Source organism: Excalfactoria chinensis, chromosome 1, assembly GCF_039878825.1.
Source record: "Excalfactoria chinensis isolate bCotChi1 chromosome 1, bCotChi1.hap2, whole genome shotgun sequence".
NCBI classification, from domain to species: domain Eukaryota; kingdom Metazoa; phylum Chordata; class Aves; order Galliformes; family Phasianidae; genus Excalfactoria; species Excalfactoria chinensis.
Genome location: NC_092825.1, coordinates 136,578,869 through 136,600,575, shown reverse-complemented (window position 1 = coordinate 136,600,575; position 21,707 = coordinate 136,578,869). Strand labels below are relative to the sequence as shown.

At 39.8% G+C, this 21,707-nt stretch overlaps 2 protein-coding genes across 2 annotated transcripts in view; one reads left to right on the top strand and one right to left on the bottom strand.

Moving 5' to 3' along the window:
• UBAC2 (UBA domain containing 2) overlaps positions 1-21,707 on the top strand; it is an 89,884-nt gene that overhangs the window by 30,384 nt on the left and 37,793 nt on the right. The gene's annotated exons all lie outside the window — the stretch shown is intronic.
• On the bottom strand, positions 10,032-20,318 carry LOC140260545 (G-protein coupled receptor 183-like). Its single transcript, XM_072353004.1, has 2 exons — positions 20,239-20,318; positions 10,032-11,551 (listed from the first exon to the last, which is right to left on the bottom strand). Coding segments are annotated over exons 1-2 (1,116 nt in total). The 5' UTR covers positions 20,241-20,318; the 3' UTR covers positions 10,032-10,437.

Here is a 21,707-nt window from a genome sequence, read left to right as displayed (position 1 = left end):
ATTTCATATGGAGGAGACAATACGTTATACCTGTACTTATGATTAAATATGCATTGGCTACATGTACATTGATGAATTATGCATTGCCCGTGGTTAATTAACATTGGTTAATTATGCTATTAATTGGGTACACCTTGATTGAGTTCCATGGTGTCTATGAGGCATACACCTGGATTAGATACACCCCAATGTTTTTCTCCTCTTTGCAATTGCTGTCATTATAAACTGCATGGAAGAGTTTGCAGTAAGCAAGTGAATTAGATGCAGCATAAATCATAGTTCGTATTTTGAGCTGTTTTATTGGTTTGTTTTGGTTTTTGAGATGCTGAAAAATTCTGAAGAGAGTACCAAAAATTTCTTCCGCCCAAGCGTGTCTGTGGCCAATGAGGTGCACTTGTTTCCTGTTTTTGCTTGGAAATAGAAAGTGACGCCTTGTGAAAGAGCACTAGAATCAGATTTCTGAGAAGAGAGTTCAGAGTTCAAACCCCACCATTTTGCCCTGACATTCACATCACTTTTGACAGAGGGTATAAATTAATAGTAAACGTTGCTCTCTCTTAGAAAACTGCTTCAAACTGTAAAGGCAAACACCACTTAAAAAGAAAGTTCTTCAGATCTTATCTTAGGCTGCATGCTGAAGAGGCTTCAACTGTTGTTAAAAGCACAGAATCCAAGAAAGTCTTGGGTTGGAAGGGACTTTAAAGCCCACTCAGTCCCAACTCCCTGCTGTGGGTGGAGCTGCCTCTTGCTGTATCATGGCCCATCCAACCTGGCCTTGAGCACCTCCAGGGATGGGGCATCCACAGCTTCTCCGGGCAGCCTGTTTTAGTGCAAAATATGTTATGTTACTAACTCTTCATTGCTTTGTGTTCCAAAAATATTTTAACGGACATTTTTATTACAGTTCTAATCATGAGTCATTCCATTTAGGCGGGAATTTGCATGCTGTGGCACAAGAAATACTGCAAAGGGTTATAGGATGGTGGTGATGCTCATCTGCTTGAATGGAGATGCTCATCTGTACAATAAGTGCCCACCCATCACCAGCAATGAATTTACTCTATTAGGAATGCAGAACTACAGCCAGAGGAACAGATTTTTTCCAGATTCAACTTCCACACACAGCAGAAGACTGGAGGCAGCATATAGAGGCCTTTAATGAAGGCAGTAAAACGAGTTTGGGCAACAGGAGGCATTTCCCTGACCTTAGACTCACAATCTGTGATGGTCCATGGGGTGGTCTGTCTAGCTGTGTAGATTTGCTTAGCTGTGTGCAGCTTCCCTAGTGCTCATGTGTATGCAGGAGCTGCTTGCAGCCAAAGGGGTTGAAGGCACTGGCTGAATGGCTTTACTGGTACAGGGGGAATGCAGCAGAAGATGAAGAGATATCCTACATTTGCCCAGAGTTTAAAGCTGCTCATTTTGTAGTCATTGCTGGTGTTAGTGGTCACTAGTTCCACTGCTGCTGATGGTATCAGAGAATGTTGTTTCTCGTTCTGCTGTAGCTTGTGGGTTAAGGAGGAGTTAAAGATGAAAGATCCTTCTTTGGTGCTATTTACACAAACATAATCTGTTATGCCAACAGATTCAGATGGCTTGATATTTTTTTTTTCTCCACAGAACTGAGATACTTTGTTCCAGGCCACATTTTTGTTAGTGATACACAATACGTTGTGTTCTTAGAGACCTCTAGCCAAACATCATGTCTGATAAATTACATTGTTTTTTGTCTAGAACAAAGCCATGAGGAGAGATAATGAGATGTTGTCAAGAATCAGGGATATACAAACAGAAACATAGAATCATTTAGATTTGACAAGATCCTTAAGATCATCCAGTTCAACCATCCATGCAAAGACGGAGTCCACTACTAAGCCATGTTCCTAAGCACCATCTCCTTAACATGTTTAAACATAACAACAGAAAAATACTTCAGAAAAATATATTTATAAGCACAAAGAGCAGAATCAAGTAAAAACGATTATAGATGGGGAGACAGAAGGCAGACTTTCTGTTTGTTTGACCAGAAAACATTGCTCAAACAAATGGTATCTCTCCAGGCTTTAACTTGGATTTTCAACTTTGAGCTCTTGTGGAGTTTAAGTGGTGGGATGATCCCTTAATTTATCTAAACCAATATGACAAGAAACCTTGTCCTCTTGTCCCTCTTATAGCATAAACACACTATTATGTATTTTTCTTATTTGCTAGCCCAGACACATTTAAAATAGTTGATCTGTGGCTCAGCTAAGTGAAGGAATATGATTTTGATGGGTGTCTGAGTTGTTTCAAATAACTTCCATTGAAAGTGCACTGTGCTGATTTTTTCTTTTCAGGTTTTTTTTTTAGCATGCAAAAATCACTTGTCCTGGAGTCTTCATTTTTTTCCCTGTCTAAAGTACTTCATACATGCCACTGGCACAGCTGCTTCATCTCTTCCTGTCCAATGGGGCGCAGGGATCCATGTTGTTCTTACAACTAGACAGAATTATTGTATCTTTCCATACTTAGAAACTGCAGTGTGAAGGTTTCATCAGATCCTTAGCTGCTGCCAAAACATTATCTGACTGCTTAGTAGCCTCATAAATTGAGAATAAACAGTTTTCAGCATCTCTATATTTAAAGTAGGCTGCTTCGATGTGCCTTCTGCTAACTAACCACAACTTCCCTCGAAAGTTACATGCCACAGGAAGGATGAAACTGCTATGTCTAGCTTATTAGAGTGAGGAACATATTTCTCCTTGCACTTGGTATAAAACTGCATACATTTCTGGAGAGGGTAGGATAACCACAAATGTTGCTGCGTTCAGAACAGGTGCAAAGCTTGCTTTTTTAGTTTAGCACTTTGCACAACATCTGTCACAAGTGAGGAAAAGAAAAGAGGAAGAGGAGAAACTCGTATTTTTGCACTGAGGAAAAAAAAAATGAAAGCAGCCTTTTGGAAAGAAATCTAAGCTGTGTCTTGGCCATTCTTTATTTTAGGAGGATACCAGTGACAGTGAGCTTAGTGAATAACACAAGACAGTGTTTTCAGTTGTTATTTGCTTGTTTTACCCCAAGAACAGTGGGTTTCGTGCTGTTGTCTGGCTCAATCAGTATTTTCACCAAATCTGTTGCAGTCATAGAAGGATGAAGGTTGGAAGGAATTTCAGGAGATTGTTTTGCCCTGGTAGCACTAATTTAGTTGGAGCTGTATCCAGTAGATGTTGAAAATCTCTTTAAGGATAGAAATTGCACAGTCTTTCTGTGCCACCTTTTCCACCTGCTAATGTCGTGATGAAAAAATGCTGCCTCCTGTCTGATTGTTACTTAATGCAACTGTGTGTCTCCATATTTGCTTTGCCCCCCAGGAGCATAACAAGGGTCACAGTACTCCAAGTATGGTCGTGACACCCATACTGAATAGGATTTCTTCCCTTGCGATTTTTTCTGGCATGGTCCAGTATGTATTTGGTTAAGAGGCCACAGTACTGACTCCTTTTGAACTTACTGTCACCAAGACCCCAAGCCCATTTTGCCAAGCTGCCCTGTATCCAGTCAGTGCCCAACCTGCTATGTTGTGCAATTCCGTGTCAGGTGCAGGACTTCACATTTGACCTATCTGACTTGTTGAAGTTCTTTTGAGCCTGTTTCTCCAGATATTTGAGGTCTGGTTCTTCTTTATTTGACCTTGTTGAGCAAAGTGATCCAAATTTGGCAGTAATGGGTTGGCGTCTCATTTTTGTGAGTCACCTATGTGCTGCTGTGCTAGGGAAAATAAGATGGTGCACTGTTGGTTTCCTTTATGTAGAGATACCCTGCTCTCTTCTGCCACCAGCTCTAACACATTCAGATTTGCATTTTTTCAGTGTTTTGGCTTTCTTTCCTTCTGTCTGTAGTATGTATGAAGTGACCAATAGCTTGGGATTAATGGGAAAAGAGACTAGATGACTCAAAGGAAAGAGTTTCATTGCATGTCTGAAATCACGAGGGATGTGGGTAGGGTGAACGTGAGGTCAGCATGTTCATTCATTTCCAGTATGGCAAATGGGGGACTTCAAATGAAACTTGCAGGTGTCGCAGACAAAACGAAATGGCCTTAGACACCATGCTCAGAGTGGAACTTCTTGCTTCAAGATGCTACAGATCTTAACATTTTATGTGTGTTCAAAACGGGGCCAGACAAACTGATGGAAGAAAGATTGATTGTGGACTGTTGTATGCATAGAGAAGATATCTGCCTCAAGAGATCCAAAGTTAGACATTGCAGGAAACCAAGGCAGTATTCTGAGAGGAAAAGAAAAAAAAAAGAGGAAATATGTTTGAGCATTTATTACAGAAACCCTAGTTTTTCTTCAGGGAAGAACTGCAGCTTAGTTGTGTTCATTTTGTACCATAGCCTTAGTCTGCAGGTGGGACTAGGAGATATTCCTCTAATATTAATTCATTGTCTTTCAGGATTCCTGATGTCCCTTCACTTGAGACAGCATTCTCTATGCTGTCTAAAATACTGCTAAAATACGAACTGTTGAGCTTTGTCTTGAGCTCTACTTCTGCTCTGTATCACAGGCATGGAGGTGGAAGAGACAGACTACATCCTTGCTTTTCTGGTCCTCCAAAACTGATTGTATGAAGCAGAGTTTCCTCATTCTCTTCAGCTGTGCCACATTCATTTTCACTTTATTAGAGGTTCATAGTTTTCATGGAGTCTATACAATCCTTGCTTACCTGAAAGCTTTTGAATTTCAGAACTAGATTAGTCTTTACTGCAACCTTTTTATACTAATAAGCTGTCTGGTAAAAGAGGAGTCATTAAGCAGCTTCAGGAACTGTGTTGTTTGTGGTAGCATGTTTACTATTTCACGCAGCTGCTGTTACTGGCTTTTGCTAAGAGATGAGTGTAGCTGGCAGGTTCCTCGTTTTTGTATCTTTCAGGACAATAGCAAGAGTCAGGCAGCAATTCCTGCAGGAGTCAGTGTCCCAGAGCAATCCTGAGCACTGTTCCTATCACTGATGGACATCCTACCCTCATTCTTCCATTCTGAAGTTGTCTTTTTGGGTCTGCAGGGTTTTGCTGAACCCATTACAACTTGTTTGACAAAGTCCAGTTTCTTTTAGGCTAACTCTAAGGTAAATAGTGTTGCTAGCAAGATACAATTCTGATGGCTGGCTCTTTTTTCTTTGTTTTTCTTCTTTTAATTGGTTGTTTTTTAAGATTTATCCCATTAGACTTTACTAAGGTCTTTCTAATGTCTTTGTTTCTGTCCAAACTGAATTGTCAGTTTGTCTCCAGACGAGATTCCAAAAAGCCACTGAGTATTCAGATATCATGGGTAGGTCCTCTTTGTAGGTATCTCCCCTAATGGTGACCAGCTGCTTTTGCATTGCTTGTTTTTTTTTCTCACCTATGACACTGTCTTTGTCAACTTGCAAGTTGTTGTCTGTCCCCAGATTGATAATGAAATCCACGAATGGATGGAAACACCCAAACAGTGTTTGAGGGGAGTCTGAATGTGGAGGATAACTGCAGCTCTGTCCATTTGGTTAGTGAGTATGCTAACATAGTCTGTGGAAGCTAAGTGAAGTTTGTATATCAGTGTCTTAGAGCAGGGCTTCCATATAGGTCTGTATGGTGGATTGATGCTGGCCAGCAGCTAAACAACTGTACTGCTGCTGGCTTATTCTTTCCTCCCCAGATGGATAGTGAAGACAATAGAGTAAAAGCGAGAAAACTCATGGGTGGAGGTTAAGACAATTGAATAAGTGAGAAAAAAACAAGCAGTGCAAAAGCAGTTACTCATCGCCTACCCCAAGCAGACTGATGTCCAGCCAGTCTCTGAACAGACACCTTGGAAGGCAAAACACCCTGCCTCTCTCTTGCCCTGCTTTTTCAGTTTTGTTGTTTAGAGACCATTACTGTGTTGTGTATCAACAAACTGCATCATATGAGATCATCTCAGTCCTGAAAGGAAATGGTGCCTATTTGGAGATAATTGTGTCCCTTCTGTCAGCTTACCTGGGGCTTTGAACCTGCAACAGAAAAGCCTGGTATGATTTGGGTAGTTTGGTTTCACAATCTAGTGAATCTGTATGTTTGGAAACCCAGAATGCTACTCTCTTCTTATCAGACCTGCTTTCTGCTAGGGTTGCAGATCTTCAGCCAAGTCTAAAATGTTTTCCCATCACTACCTGAACACCACACATTTCCGGGAAAAAATGTGTCCTGTTCCAGGAAAAAAATAGCAAAAAAAAAGACTACTTGTTCTAACTTAGCAAAGAGAATTGAAGTTGTCTTCCCCATCACTGACTCTTCCATTTACCCTTGATTATCTAGTGGAACTAGAGAAACATAACCTTTCATATAAGCTCATTTTAGCCCTCTTAGCAGCTGCCCTAGCCATACTCTTCTAAGTCTTGAATTGAAAAGTGTTCCATCATTCTGTCATGAACAGTTTTTAAGGTCCTGACTGGACTTTGCCCTCCAAATAGGAACCCTGTGTGTCCATAGAACTTCATTCAGATCCTCCTGAGTTAAGCTACTTGAATCTAATGATGCTTGTCGACTGCTTGCTTCATGTGTGAAAAGGGAGAACAAGATAATGAACAGTACAGCCAATTCTCAGCTTGTCACACAAAAAAGCTCATCAAAACCTTTTACCAAAGATGGATTCTGATTTTCTCTTGTAAAGTTTATGCCACATGTTCAGCCGCATGCTGCGTAACCAACAGAATCAGATCTTTCTCTTTGTGGAAAGGAAGGTCCTTTGGAAGGTCCAAGGGAATCCTACTCTGTGACGCATCTTGCACTAATGTATCTGTCTCGTTAGAATTCTGCTTTACTTTAAGACAGCGTTCCATGATATCTCAAACAAGAAATACTTAAGTAGTTTGAAGTTCCTACCTGTGAGAAACACTGGCAGCTGATATTTTCTGGACACCTACTGGTTCAACAATGTTTGCTAAATGTTATCTACTACCTTTGGAATAACTGTCTGCCGATCTTCATTTTGTTCCAGGAATTTGCTGGTGTGAACTTCCTCGGTGTTAATGACTAACCTTCTTTCGAAGGAAAAAGTCAGGATACTTACATATAATTGTTCTGTTTCAACAGTCTGTTCATGTGTTCAGAGCCCTTTTGCTTCCTACTTTCTCAGCATGTTCTATACTCAGTGTTGGAGAGGAGAAGAGATACTGGATGCAGTTTTACTCCCTTTATTCACGTGTGTGAGGTATGCAGGAGGAGAGGGACCTGAGGTGTGCTTCGTTGGGTAAAGATTCTGTTCTAAAAATATTCCAACAAAGAATACCAAGGGAAGGGTGCCTGCAGAATGAGTGGGAAAAGACTTCTTGAAGAAAATCAGTCATTTGGGAAGAGCCGCAATCTTTCAGAATTACTGACCTCCCTTGCTCCCATGCAGCAGCTTCTTACCACCGCTCTGGTGACGGCCCCACAGCACAACTGGTAGAAGAAAGACGGCTCCTTTGAAACAGTTGTAGGCCAGCTGAAACCACCACCGCTACTTTTGGCAGTTTCACATTTCATATCTAAGAGTCTCACTAATATAAGTTAGCGTGATCTGTTCAGTACTGATGAGCATAGAGGGGAAGCAGTGGCATCAGCTACCTCAGCTGTAAATTGTCACTTTGTCTGTAGGACTTTTGTGAGGAAGCTGAGCTTATCTTTTAAGTTTTTATTATTCTTTTATTATTATTTTTGTTTTTTAATCGTTGTTTTGTGCAGTATCTGAGAAATATTAAAATAGGGAGAACATAAGCTTTTTTTTTGAACCATTATCCATCCAGACCAATGCTCCAAGGCTTATTTGAGCAAAAGCAGTATTTTTGTATGAAGTTAGCTGTTTGTTTTTAAAATCACTTCAACAATCTCAGAGTCTGGACTTGAAAATAACGGAATTGCTAACATGAGGAAACAGAGGCAGAGAAACTGGAGTTGCCAGTACAGCCCTTCACTTTGTTACTGCTTAAAAGTGAGTAAATGTGTGTATTATGTGATGTGGTGTTGTGATACATACTTGAGTTATGTTTTACAGACTTCTCGCCTTAAGGCTTTATGACAATAAATACATGCCAGAAGTAAAAAAAACCAAACAAACCAACAGACATTAGTAAAAAGAGCTTGTAATGCTATGGTGTTAATACATATAGTTTATTTTTACAACTTCTAGGCAACCGCGAGTAGTCTCTGATTTTATCAAGTTATCATTTATTGACTCCTACAGCAACAAATTCTTAAATAGTTTAATAAAAAAAACTCGACAAACTGGCAAGAACAGAACTGCTGTAATATACAGAATTAAGTGAACTTCTCATGTTAAAAACAAATTCTCGTATTCCACTTTACTGTGGCAACCAACATAGTGTCTTCTGGAACTGGAAATTAAATTTTGACAGTCTAAGTGGTATGAAATATACGGCCTTTTGCTTTTTCTTTCCCATTATAAAGTAATTAGTAATTAATTTTTCCATACTGCTTCTCAGCTACAGCCCTTCCATGTTTGCAGGTAGGCGGAGGTCAACAAGTGAGGAAGGAAGAAATTGCAAAGATGGCAAATATAACTATTTATTTGGTGACTTTTCAGAACAGTCTCAGTGCTGGAGAGATATGGCTGCAATAAATAAAATTTATTCTGACATCTGGACTACCTTTTACCAGTAATTATCAGGCATTCTTTAGATTTCTTTTTTCATCACATGGTGCAATTACCAAGCTGTGTTGGCAAGCAAAGTATATTAATAAGGCAGAAGACAAAAGAAAAGACATGGGGGCCAGAAATAAAGCAGGGAAGGAAATTGACACGTTACGGAAGGGCATGACAGCAGGAACCCAAGACCCACATCCTGGATGTATGTTGGTCGTCAGCCAATTCCAGTAGGATGTGTTTATGTCATTTGGTCTCTTCGGGCACCATTTCAGTGTGCCCAAATGCATTCCAGATGTGATCTGTGAAGGCACAGTGGAAGTGTTTGTTCTTTCCCAGCCAATCCTGTCGATCCCATTTGTCGATCATAGAATCATAGAATATCCCAAGCCAGAAGGGACCTATAAGGATCATCAAGTCCAACTCCCAGCTTCACACAGGACCACACAAAAATGAGGCCCTTTGTCTGAGAGCAGTGTCTGGATGCTCCATGAACTTCAGCACTCAGGGCCATGTCCACAGCCCTGTGCAGCCCATTCCATGCCCACCGCCCTGTGGTGCAGACCCTGTCCCTGACCCCCAGCTGCCTCTCTCCTGGCACAGCTCCATGCCGTTCCCTCGGGCCCTGTCGCTGTCACACAGAGCAGAGCCCAGCGCTGCCCTCCACTCCCTGTGAGGAGCTGCAGCCGCCATCAGGCCTCCCCTCAGCTCCTCTGCTCTGGGATGAGCACACCCAGGGATCTCAGCCACTCCTCATGCATCTTTTTCTACAGACCCTTTATCATCATTGTAGCCCTCTCAGGTAAACAGTGCTCATCCCATTAGAGATAATCTGTTAAATTACTTTTTGGTAGCTTCAACAGTGAACTTTTATTCCTGTTTCTAAAACATCTGTCTTGTGTCTGAGACTCAGACCTCTGCAGAAGTTCTGAAGAAGAAGCCCGTATCCATGTTGTTTTAACCAGAACAGTGCACTTTTTGTGTTTCAGTCTCTAGCATGAACTTATTTCTGCATTCATAAATAATTTATATACAACTTACAGTCTCTATAATACATACTGGAACATACTAGAAAGGAAAGTTCTCCCTTAGAAGAAGGATTCAAGGGTAATAATGCACCTTGAAAAGATTGATTGAATGTATGGAGCACAGTCAGTATTGGGGAGAACTGAAGAGTTCATTAGATTTTCATCTTTTATATTTGACAAAAATATCTCTGTGAATTTTCCAGTAAGACATACGTAATCTATATAGTACTCAATAATCTATAAGTACTATAAAATGCACTTTTACCTCCAAGTGACTATAATTGAAGCACTTGCAGTAGTCAAACTGTGCATAGAAGCTGTCCATTTTATCTAAAAATTTGACTGCTTGACTTGTGTGATTGAGATGATAAACCCATTGACATACATGTAGCTCAGATGGAGCTCTTGTAATTTTCAGGTGTGCTAGTTGTTGTAACTCTGAGTTTTTGGTGCATCCAGTTAAACTGAGTCAAGCCTTTTCTTGAGTTAATGACATCCAGGAGTATGTATGTATGTGCAGTATGGAAATTGGACATTCACAATGGTGTGCATTTCCTGGAAAAAGTAATGACATCAGTCAAAATGATGTAGGTAGGAAGTTGTAATTTTGAGTCTTCCTGCTGTCCCGTGATAGTTCTTTTTCAGTCAAACATCAGTCCTTGATTTCCTGACATCCTGAGAAACAGAATCTTCCTGAAGCTACTGTACAGGGAATGCTAAGAATTTTTACCGCACACCCAGGATTTTTAAGCCCACTTCACTGCAGTATATTACAGACTTGATTTTTCAGGTAACTTCCCGTTGGAAGATTTTGCAAGTACCATCATTTGTGTTTCTCCCACATCGCGTGAGCTTTCCTCATGGTGTGATCTGGCAGCACTTGAAATTGATACGCTCACTTGTCGCCTCAGTATTTTCAGTACAGTTCTTTTGTATCCTTTGCATGCAAAGAAATAGATGAAAGGATCTAGACAGCAATTAAAATTCATCAAAAACACGGTATAATGGAGTGATTTCTGGAAAATTTGGTTTTCATTGCATAATGGTTGATACTGAAGCTTCTTAATCATATGTTGTATGATTGCGACATGATAAGGGGTAAAGCAGATGATGAACACTATGATTACAAATAGGATCGTGTTGATAGCTTTTCTGTTTATCCCAGATTTTTCAGTCAGTGGATTTTCCTTGGCCGTTTGAAAAAGCTTGCAGCTAATTTGAGAATAACAGAACAGTATAATTCCAAGGGGAATAAGGTATCCTACTAAACAGGCGGCAAGAAGTATAAATGGTAAATGGGCTATTTTTTCAAAGTTCGGGTATTCCATACATGTAGTCCTTTCATTTTCTTCATGTGTCATGGGCTGTATAAGCAATGGGAAAGTTTGGCTGAATACAAGAAACCAGATAAATACACAAATTCCCTTGGCATATTTAATCCTTCTGATCTTGTATCGGAATGGATGGACGACGGCAAAAAATCTGTCGATACTCAGACATGTCATGAAGTTCACACCTGCGTAAGTGTTAATGTAAAACAAGAGAGCAGTTATTCGACATAATGCTTCTCCGAATGGCCAGTGGAATCCCATGGCATAGTAGGCTATCCTTGTAGGCAGGGCAATACAGAACAGCAGATCTGAGAGGACGAGGTTTGTTGAATAGAGGGTAGTAGAGTTTATCTTCTTTCTGTTTTTAAAAATGACAGTGAGGGCAACTGTGTTTCCGAGTACTCCAAGAATTAAGATGAGGCTGTAGAACACAGATAGGATTATCCTTGCTGTATCCTTATGTTCATACAAGTCACAGGTAGAACTGTTTGTCTGTGAAGTTGTGAAAGTGTCCATTTCTGCAACTGGTGTTTCTGCAGGAAGCTCAGTGGACCTTATGTGGAAAAAACAAAAGGGGACATTTTGTAATAAATGTAGATAAACTACTTCTGCATAGCGGTGGCCAACCTATATCAGAAAAAAGCGAGAGTCTAAAAAGCTGAAATTAAACTTCAGTATGGTGAAATACTTTTTCAAGCCTGCTTCCAAAAACAAACAAAAAGATGACTTTCCCTGGCTTTTATATTTTGATTGCAATCCTTTTACTACCGAAAATAAAAAAAACACCAACAGACAATGGGCAAAATAATATACCTGAGACATCATAGAATCATAGATGTCTGGGCTGAAAAGGACCTCAAAGATCAATCATCCAGAGCCACATCCAGCCTGGCCTTGAATGCTTCTGGGTATGGGGGGCATCCACAACCTCCTTGGGCAACCTGTTCCAGTGTATCACCACCCTCTGTGTGAAAAACTTCCTCCTACTATCCAACCTAAACTTCCCCTGTAACTCCCCATGTACTTGGAAGTGAAGCTAATGGACAATCAGGAGGTAGACAACTAGTGAAACCAGTCTGAGAGGAAAAAGAAGTCTGAGGAAATCACATGATAAATGATTATATGAAGTTCCCAAGGTTCAGATATAAAAATAAAATCTTATAATGTATTACAGTTTATTTTTTAGGCAGTTTTTTGTTCCTAAAGATTCACTTTGCAATGGTTTGTATTGGTTGGGGAAACTAATTTTTTTCAGTGTTGTGCTTATCATACTGGCATTAATCATAGAATCACAGAATCCTTAGAGTTGGAAGGGACCTCTGAAGGCCATCTACTCCAACTCCCCTGCAATGAACAAGGACATTCATAGGTAGATCAGGTTGCCCACGGCCTGGTCCAGCCTCACCTTGAAAGTCTTTGGGGATGGGGCATCAACTACATCTCTAGGCAACCTGTTCTAGTGCCTCACCACCCTCACTGTAAAAAACGTTTTCCTTATATCTAACCTGAATCTACCCTCTTTGAGCTTGAAGCCATTTCCCCTTGTTCTGTCACCACAGACCTTGCCAAAGGGTCTGCCCCTTTAGATACTGAAAGGCCACCATCAGGTCACCTCACAGCCTTCTCTGTGCTGAACAGCCCCAATTCCTTCAGCCTGAAAAATGTACGATTATAATTATATGAGTATAATCACAGAGTCATTAAAGACCTGGAAAAGACCTCTGAGATCATGAAGTCCAACTGTCAGCCCATCCCACCGTACCACTAACCCATGTTCCTCAGTTCCGCATCTCCATGTTTCTTGAACACCTCCCAGGGACGGTGACTCCACCACATCCCCGGACAGCCTGTTCCAATGCTTGAATAATAATTCAGCCTATTTAATACTAGTTCTAAGAACTGACTTTGGACATCTAATTCAGATATTGTTTATATACATAAATTCCTAAGACTGCTACTTCAGTCTCCTTTTAGTGGTGCTGCAAAAGGGATATAACCTATCTGAAGTATATCGCATACGTTGCAATTTAGCAGATTTTAGAAATTGCTTAATCTGCATAGTCAGGAATGAAATGGAAGATCTGCAAAGTGGCGGTGACTTGAGGAACTTAAAATACTAAAAGTTTGATTTAGCAGAATTTTAGAAGTGGAAAGGACCCCGTCCTGTTGATGTTGCTTCCAGTGCAGAGTGCTTTGCGCAGCGCAAGTGTCAGCAAGGATGGGGGCATCTGATGTTACTCCTTGAGCAGCTGTTGTGCAAAATATTACCTAAAGTCTGATGAATTTGGCTAATAAATCAAAGTGAAAAACGTGTTGTTGATTAGTGCAATCCTTAAGGTATCTGTCACTGTCATGGTATTCCTTCTTAGTTGGTCTTCACTCTAATTGTCACCTATGTATTTGAGCACAGTGAGTTGTTAAAGAAAATGCATGTTTCCCACTCTTTTGTCTGTGAAGAGTGGTTGTGTTTCTTGAGTTCTACCTGGTGAGACTGCTCGTGGAAAGAATTAAGATGATTTTATTTCCTGCACCCTCTAAAAAAACTTAAGGAAAACTTCCAACAGCCAACCAGGCACACTGCAATCTTAGACTTCTTGTGTGCGTTCATACCCAGTTGTAAGGAGCTGATTGCCAGAGGATATTCTTGTGAAAATCTCTCAACACTGTTGAAAGAACCGTAACTTCAGAATTATACGATGCTCTATTCATGTACTTATAAAGACGGAAAACAAACCCTGAAGAAATTATTCTTATGTGTAGTCTTGGGCATGCTCCCAGCAATGACTCTAGCTAGTCCCTTTCAGATTAATTCAGGCTGCTTGTGTTGTTATGACTGTAATGGAGAGAGGTGGCTACGTTTCTAGAGATAGTAAATATTAATGCTAGTTGTGATATCAGACATCTTTTCCATCTGGGTGACTCATAAAAACTGTCAGCCAGCTTATCTGCAGTTATACGCGTTAAAATAGAAGTCATGATTGCTTCTACTTTAATGCAGAACATTATCTGGAGATAAGAGCTGTTTAAACTGAATTTTAAATCCATCTGAAATCTTTAAAGTATCTGGATTATTTCTGAAGGATTTGCCTTTCAACAGTCAATATTTACAAACAGCTACAACGTTCTGTACCTTGAAGAAGACTTCCAGTAAAATATGTCTCTACTTTTTGGGTTTTAATCTACACCTTTTATGAAGTATCATTACCTTTTTATTAACTCGTGGAAGCATTAAAAGGCTTGTATCTTCTTTCATGTCTTGAAGTTTGGTTAGAATTTGGCTTAGACTGGCAGGGGTCCTTGTGGTCTACCTACATAGGTAGACCTACATAGGTGTGACTGCTGTGCAGATTTAAGAATACCTCAAATACCTTAGAGTGTCTCTTACAGGAGCACGTAGCATGGCTTGGTTTACTAAAGTGTAACAGGCCGCTTTTCATAGAAAGTCATTTGAGTTTGTGTAGGCATCTGAATAAGAATGTGAGGTATTTCAGCTTGTCCTGTTTCTCTTATTTGAATGCTTCTGATCACTTGTTCAGATTCCCAGCATGACATCTATTTTCTACTCATCTCCCTTGATATTTAGGTCAAATAATTTCTTACACAGCTTCTCTTTGCATGTGCTTACGGTGTATGATAAACTGTTTTATTGTGGTGGCTAACTACAGTACATTCACAGCATGATTTTATTTCCTGTTCTGTGTAAAGTTGTGGAAGTGTTTGTACATAAATAATGTTGTATATTTCTCACATCCATTCTTTTGTGTGTCAGTGTTTGTTTGGTTTAATGCTGTAATTTCAGTTATTTCTTCTGACATCAACAGTGGAATTTTATAAAACCTTATCTACTTTTGCACAATAAAGTTGGGATAATCTATTTTAATGTTAGAACTTACTGTTGCTCAAAGTAGGATGTTCACCCTTGCTTAGAAACATGGCTCTGTTGGAAAGGAGCTGCAGCCAGGTGGGTGCATGTGTCCATCCCTGGTGTATGGACACACACAGGGAGCAGCCATCTCAGACAGTTCTTCCTTCTCTTTACCCTCTGACACAAGACCAGCAGGGCTACGTTCCTGATTCCTAAGGAAGTTCTCTAGTTCCACAGTGGGACAAAATGGCCACAAGCAGATGAGAAGAGTGCTGGAGAACCACAGCTGATGTGCCTCCCAGATGCACGTGTTGGTGCTCCTTAAAGGAGGATGTCAGCAGGCTCTTCTGCTGGCTGTGGGATTCAGCCCTGGGCAGGGGAACCATTTGATCTTCCACTATCCCCAAAGTATTTTGTATGTTAATGTTGGGCACGCATTTTACAATACTCTAGGTGAGTAATAGTGTTCTGTTTGTATGTAGGTATGTATGGACATTTTGAGCAGTCACCATAATGTCTAAGTGCTGCATTTCCTGACACATTTAATGTTTCTTAAAAACCCTTCAGATTCTATATCCATCTTGGAGCTCAAGCAGATGATAAAGTTGCAGCCATCTGAAGATTTAATATACGTCAGCTGAGCTTCTTTGTACAGCTGAGCTCTCACTGTTGTTAGGTCAACTCTATTGTCGTCAGCAAGTTTTTCAGCTTTTCTTGTCAATCTTGAACAGGGCTGCACTTAAAACAATTCCTTCATAAAGAGTGCCTCCAGGCATTAAGTAAAATGTAGTTATTTTGAGGCTCACGTTTTCTATCAAGTCAGTATTTCTTTGCAGCAATCCTTTGTGATCTGTTACAGAACATACACTGTCTTCTACAGTGTTGTCTTCTACAACACTGGCCCCAGTTTGGGTGGTACTTGTGTTCTGAGATTCTTAGAGCAAAACTGGAGAGTGTGTCCTCCTTATTGCTGCAAACCTCACACCAGCAGATCAGTGCATTGACTTGATTCTTAGTGGCGTTACTGAGTTACATCCCTCAGTAGTACTTTATGAGTACATAAGTTAATTTACTTTTACCAGTTTAATAACTTTGTAAGATATTGCCACATTTTTTTTCATAGGGGTACATGATTTTAATGCATTAAGTATTTAAAATTCTTGTCTCTTTATCAGTACCTCTATCAGTACTGTTTGTAGAGAAAGTTGTTTAGGTTTATACCCTTTTCTTCTGAAGTCTGCAGATATGCAGGGTTTAGTGACACCGATAAAGCTCTAGTGCAGAAAGACCACTTACACACTGATATCACAAGAGGTCAATGCTAATGTTTTAGTTATTTGTGTATAGATCCTATTAGCTGTTCGCTTAAAGCGTATTTTCCACGAGGGTGTTTGGTCTTGATTTGGAGGATTGGAGAGAAGGAGAATTAGCCCTTTGTACTGTAGCAGTGTTTAGTCAACCTCCCCATTAAATCGTGGTTGTCTCATATTTAAATTTCTCCAAAAGCACTTTGCAGTTGCTGTTTTTGTTGAGCCTTTCCTCTTGGAATAAAGACTGCTTTATTAGTCCCTGTCCACCCCCAGGAGTGTTTACACAGTCTCACTGTTTTGACAATTCAAGGTGAGCTTCTCAAATGTCTCACAGCGAGGCAGAATAGTCTTGGGACTTTTGCTCCCACTCCAGTTCAGTTCCAGTAAGGGAGAATAGGGTTCCAGGTGGCTCTCACCTTCCACCAAACATTCTCACTGCCGTGACCCCACTTTTTCTGCTCAGTGGACTGTGTGTCTGAAGCAGAGTTGGGCAGCATTTACTAGAGAGCTTACGACATGATCTACCTGTGATCCTGAGAGCCTCCTGGATTCAGTGGGTCCTGGGATAACTGCAGTCTATGGCAAGGCCCTTGTTCTCTGCTTCTACCTGAGGGGAACGTGCACCTGGGAGAGTATAAAATTGATATTATGCCCAGGCTTCCAACCAGTGCCATTTTTTCCTTGCTGTTCTGCCACTTGCCCTCTTCCAGTTTTAGTGTTGCATTTGCTTTCTGAGGAGTGGAAAATTGTTGAAATACACCCCCTCAGTAGTGGGTTTTTCTGTAGCCAGTGACTTGATGAGATTTGTTAGATAGTTTACTTTTAACCTGTTCTATGTGGTTGATGGATATTTTATAGTAATAATAACCACTGGGAAGCAAAAAATAAGAGCAGGTTGTGCTCCTTATAAAATCTCAAATGTGTTACATCTGTGCAGGTTTCTTTATCAGCCAGATAGGTAATCCCATAGAAGAAAGAAATTAGTTGTTCTAGGAGACTGTTTTATTTGTGAATATTCATCATTCATTATTCATATGTTTCATGTTTATAGTGCAGTCTGCAAGGGCCCAGCTCAGAGTAGATTCCCCACTGTGAAGGTTGTGCCTCTAGCCTGGATGCGCATCACCCCAAGCCTGGCTTCCTTCAGACGTTTACCTGTGATGGCTCTTAAACACAGAATACTGTGTTGCATTTACTGAACTATGGAAGTGGTAAACCTAAGCCATAAGCCTACAATTGTAGTGTTACAGACTTAGATTACATGGTTTAAATTATGCACAAGCAGTGATAAAAGCTCTCTCTGTGAGCTAAATGAGTTTTCTCCTTGCTTTCATCTCCTCCTTTTGGTAGAGGAGCACCATCTGTGGGATTTTTTTGTTTGCTTTTTTGTTTTATCTTGGGTTTTTGTTTTTTACACTGTGGAAAATACTATAAAAGGCTTTAACTGTGTGTTGTAATCTAACGTGTGATTTGTCTGTCTGTCTCTTTAATAATTTTTACTCGTCGAGGTAAATCCCCAGTCCATCTGTCCACTATCTAGTGTTAGAGGGATATAATTATCTTCTTTGTGAGGCATGGCAGATCATGGATCTATCCATCTATCCTTGCTCTGCCCATAGCATGGTTCCATCACTTTGAGATGGATGAGTATTATTTCTTTAACAAACTGTATTGGGGAATAAAATTTTGGGGTATGTATAAATGATTTAGGAGAAATGGTTTGCTGTTTCCTTGCATTGCCTAACTTGGAGACTTTACTGAGCTCTACAGCCCTCTATGGATCAAAGTTGTATAAGCTTTAGAGAGCTTAAAAGCAGTGGAAGATGGGAAATACACAATGCTGTGGTAGTGTGTTTAATTTTTTTCCTTAATTTCTAAAATTAATTGTTTTCTTTTGACCAGTAATATTTTCTGTCTGTATTTCTCATTTACCATTGCTGTGATCCTCATTGTATTATGTGTTTTGTATATTTGAGAAATGAGTTTTTTTCCAACTGTGTTACATATATTAAAAAGCATACATGTCAAGTTGCATAGCCGAATGCTATGTTAATATGGGAAGGTACATGGATCTGAGAAGGCTGCATTTGTCTAGGCTTGGGACTACATGTGTCTTCATAAAAGCTGAGACAAGAGACAGGCGTTTCCTAAAGCTTCCTGTTTCTTTCTAGTGCTGTAATTCTCATATTCTTTTAGTACGTTATTTTCAAAGCTGTTGAGTTTCATGTTCAACCTCACAGGTAAGTCTGATGACTGGATCCTCAGGTCACTACTCATGGCTAATTTTAGTGAGATAGTTCCAGTCTGGTACTTTTTCTTAGTATAAATCCAAATTCATTGGAATACTAAAGCAAAAATAAACCAGACTATGGAGAATCCAAAGTGTTGCATGAGCAAAATTCTCTTACTGCTGAGTAGGAAGTATTAATATATTCTTTAAGTGAATTCTGTAGCAGAATTTTTGGATGCACTCTGTATGAAATCTTTATGGTTTGGCTTTTATCTATTATTACCTGCTTTACCAAATTGCATAACAACTGTATTTTGTATTCTAAAATAATAACAGCTACAGTAAAATAAGTGAAATGGAAAGGAAAGAATTGAAATGCTACATAAATAGTTAAAGGCAAAGTAGAAGACGCATATGAGTCTAGCTCGTATCTGTTGGATCTTTCTTTCCAAATGTGATAACTACGAAAAGTGTAAGAATTATCTGATCTAAATCATATTGACCAAAGAAGCATGTTAATTTTTACAGCAGTGTTGGTGCTGAGAAGATTAACCTCCCTTCAGTTTACCTGCTCAAGTCTACTCAGTGTGAAAAGCACAGGGTCTGAAACATGCCAAATAAATAAAAACCACTAACAATTGCACTCCTGCAAGTAAAAGAGGAAAAAGTGTTCTAATGAAATACAGATAAAGACTTTGTATCTTAGAAACTATAAAAATGCAAACCCTGAATTATGTATGGATTTATGTATATATGTATTCTGAAGGAGTGATATATGAAGTGATATATGAAGCTGTGCAGGTGCCAGCTTTAATTAATCTCAGGGATTAAAACTTCATACCTTTAGGTTAAATTTATTATTCATTGCGTGTATCCTTGCTTCTCAGTTAAGAACTAAAAGAGACAAGACTTGAGCTGTCAAAGATGAGTGGCCAGCTCAGTTTTCAGTACCTTTATCTCTGCTCTGGAGGAGCCATGGAAATCTCAGACCTTTTCTATTCTGTGTTTAAAAGCATGCATGCATCTATTTTTTTCCTCTTAAGTTCATGCTTTTTTTACAGCCTGTCTAGTTTTACCAGTATAACATGAAAAAGTATCGTATTTAACATGAGGGTGTAAAAAAGTCACATTGCTTGTAATATTAATTTAGTTTTGTGGCATGAAGATCAGTAATAAGGGAAAAGCTGTCTGGGGACTATGATTCAGAAAAAGAATGCCTCCTGAAAACTTTGAAAGAAAGGCTAGAAGAGGAATTAGCTCCTAACATTTTGGATTCTTACAATGCTACAATTTTCAGTCATGGGAAGAACGATTGAGGAGCTCTTGAGCTGACTAAGTAGAGGCAAGGAGCAAATATGAATGGGAAAGCTGTGGATTCATTACCATGGCACAGATTTGTTTTAAGGCACACACCTAATATTAAAGTATTCTGCAGGGTTTGGTGAATGACTTGAGAACTTCAGTGTCCCGCTTGCTACTTCAACAGCAGTTCTTTTGCATTACTGTAATTTAAATTACTTACACTAAATAAAACCCTGAGATAATATTATATCAAATGTTTCTTTCTGATTGTCAAAATAATTAGAAATATTCTGATAAGAAATTAGTCTTATAAGAAAGCATTAGAAATAACTTGATGTTGTGGATCATCTGTCTTTAAATGAGAATTAGCAAGAAGCATATTAAGATAGCAATATAAAATCTGACAGAATTTCAGCAAAGCTTGTCTCTCCTGCCATGTGAAAATGTTCAGTATAAGGCAAAAAGAAAGCATCTTTCCGGACTTGTTTGCTGGCATGAAAAAGAAAAAAGATATATATCTTTTCTGTACTTACATATCTGCAGCTTCTTAGATCCTGTCAGCAGTTAGTTATGGGCATTAGCAGGATAGCCTGACTGTGAAAGTTTACCCTTGCACATTGTTTTCAAGAGTGATTACGTGAGTCCCTTTTGTGGGAGGAGTAGATTTTTTTTTTTCATGTGCTTCAAAAAAAAACTTGTTTGTGTGCAGGTCTTGATTTGCTGGCTACTGTCGTATGGGATGTGAAAGTGTCTATTTTTAATTCTTGTACAATTAGTCTGTTCAAAGAGAGTAATTGGGAGCACCTCCCCCTGCCCCACAAGTTGCGCGTTACTGACTGTCATAGAAGGGACTTTACCCAGAAGTTTGCTTGACCGACCAAAAAATCCTGAGTGAAAAACCTTGTTTGTATGACGTCTGCATTTAAAAAAAAGGCTTACATTTCTCCTGGAGGAGTAGAGTCGTATGATCAATACACACTTTCATGCTGGTCACTTCAGATAAGATCTGACAGCCCAGGAAAACCTCAGACTTGAAACGTATTATATCTTGATTAAAAGAAGGCTTAAATTTAGTTTGGGGTAAACAGTTGGATCATCAGTACGCACTTTCAAATGAATCCCTCCTGATGTGATCCGACACAGCACGAAAAAGTCAAACTAGGCGTATTGATAGGCTGTGTAAAAACAGACGTCTCAACAACCCGGGTACATTCCCAGCACTGTTTTAGTATCGTAATGATGAGGCTTTACGGAAATGCCCTTTAGAAATACGAGAGGGAATTGAAGAACTTGGGTGGTTCTAGAGATTAGTGAGGCTGTGTGCCTGAGTAACTTGATTGCACTTTGAGCAAGGTTACGGATAATCATGTTTGTAATACACGAGTAAGGCAAGTGCACTGAAATAAATAAATGGCTTTTAAAACACATATCTGATTCTGATAAAACTATATTGATGCATAGAGATGGGAATGGGGAGAGGAATGGAAGGCCAAGTTGTGAAGCAACACGTTGGTACCTAGAAGAACGTTGTTTCTGGATGTGGAGCCTTGATCTGTCAGTGAAATGGCATGTTAGCTAAGAGGCTGAGATAGATCAGAGATGATAGATGGAAATCCCTGCCCTTTGCTGTTAGAGACAGTGGCTGGGAGTTACCTGGGATTTTCCCCACAAACTCGTGCTGATCATTCGTGACTGCAAAAGACAGCTTGTGTTTCAGGTGGCCTCGTTTAGCATCCTGATTCTCAAAAATGAGCAAGCGGGCACGATGATGCTGGTGTTGGTGGCTCCAGCCAATGAAGAGATGGAACGTTGCTTTGGGAAGGCTCAGCTGTGCTCACAGGACAAGCTGCTGCTGCTGCTGCCGTGCTAGAGGTGTGTGGAGATCAGATCTCAAGTAACGTATCTGTCTCATCAGGAAGTCTTAAGTAACTGCAGATTTAGTGACGAAGTCAAACTTTTTTAAACATACCTTGCCTTATGGGAAGTGTTCCTGCCATAGAAA